At 38.8% G+C, this 1,571-nt stretch overlaps 1 protein-coding gene across 1 annotated transcript in view; it reads left to right on the top strand.

Moving 5' to 3' along the window:
* The window catches only part of LOC106815299 (E3 ubiquitin-protein ligase MIB2-like), a 35,934-nt gene that overhangs the window by 20,360 nt on the left and 14,003 nt on the right, over window positions 1–1,571 (top strand). Inside the window, 1 exon segment of the mRNA XM_014819743.1 lies at window positions 970–1,115. Coding sequence (XP_014675229.1) covers window positions 970–1,115 — 146 coding nt within the window.

A 1,571-nucleotide genomic window follows, 5' to 3' on the forward strand; every position in this document is an offset into this window, starting at 1 on the left:
TTGTACCATCTCATGTCGTATTGTATTATGCCATAATGTACAAGCATGTGATTGTAGGATATTGTACAAGAAAGTCCTGTACCGTATTATACAAGAAAGTCCTGTACCGTATTATACAAGCAAGTCCTGTAGCATATTATACAAGCAAGTCTTATAGAATATATTGTGCAAGGAATTTTTTGACGTACTATACAATTTAAGTCTTATATATCATAAGGTTGAGGCATATTATATTTATTTTAAATTCTGAGTGGCAACTATGTTGAAAGCAGCATGAGAAACACAAGTGTTAGATTGGCTTATTTTGTGTTTTGTTATTTTGTAAGCTTGCAGTTTTGTTAAGGTGCAATGTTTAATAATCCTGATGACATTGACTAGTATATTGCTATTCTATCTGCCTCATACACTACAGAGTAAAGTGCAATATTTTCTGCCGAACGCTGCATAATCCACAGTATAAAAGCCCAGGTATCCACTTTCTTATCTTCACACCAAACTTGGAGTATACGTCAGATTTGGGTGTAGTGTCAATCCTACGCTACTATAAATAACTATAATTTTCGTCTGTTTGGGTAGTTAAATATGCAGCTAGATAACTGCGAAGGATAAATACACAATCAATTGTACACCTAACAAGGTAATGTGGTGAAAATCGTGCAATTCTAGTGGTTTTGATAGCTTGTTGATTTAACCTATGCTGTTCACCTCTAGTAATATTTTAATCATCAAAACTGAATATTTAGTGTAGACTAGTGTAGAAATTTAGAATAAAAGTGTGAAAATCAAGGAGAAAAAATCTGTAACAACTACAATTGCTTATGTGGCTTGGTAAACTGCCACAGATTTTTGCAGGACATTAACGTATTATTTTCGCTTTCTATTTTTCAAGTTTTCTTTCTTTGTCTCTTGTTGTCTTTTCTCCTGCAAGCTTTACCAACTGATGAACTTGTTTTGATGTAATTGTTACAGGTCAGCAAGCGGAGCAAGTAGTTGCATCATCCAGCATTCAGTATCAGAGGTTTAATGTTGGAGATCGTGTCACGTGCTCGCTGGTAATGGAAACACTGGAAGCAATGCAGGAGGGACACGGCGGATGGGACCCACGCATGGCTGAGGTACATAGAAGGAGAGAGAAATATGTTCGATACTCGGGCCTCTACTAATTGGGTTGTATAGGACTGCCTAGTTGTTTGCTACTTAAATACTTAAAGCAATGCAATTAATACTGGGTTATGCAGGAGTAAATCATAGTAACAGTGTGTGTTAACATAGTCTCTCTCTGTGTGTGTCTCTCTGTCTTTCTCTATCCCTTCTTCCCTCCCTTCCTCTCTCATTCCCTCCCTCCCCCTCTCTCTCTCTGCCAATCTGTCATTCACTCCATCCCCTTTCTCCATCTCTCCTCCTCTCTCTTTCTCTGCCTCGCTTTCTTACTCTCTCAATCACACACTCTATCTCTCTCACTTGCTCACTCTCACTTCCCTCGCTCCTTTTCCCCTGCTGTCCACTCTCTCTCTCTCTCTTTCTCTTTCTCTTTCGCTCTCTCTCTCTCTCTCTCTCTCGCTCTCTCTCTC

This window comes from Priapulus caudatus, unplaced genomic scaffold, assembly GCF_000485595.1.
Source record: "Priapulus caudatus unplaced genomic scaffold, Priapulus_caudatus-5.0.1 Scaffold1085, whole genome shotgun sequence".
Classification (NCBI taxonomy): Eukaryota; Metazoa; Priapulida; class Priapulimorpha; order Priapulimorphida; family Priapulidae; genus Priapulus; species Priapulus caudatus.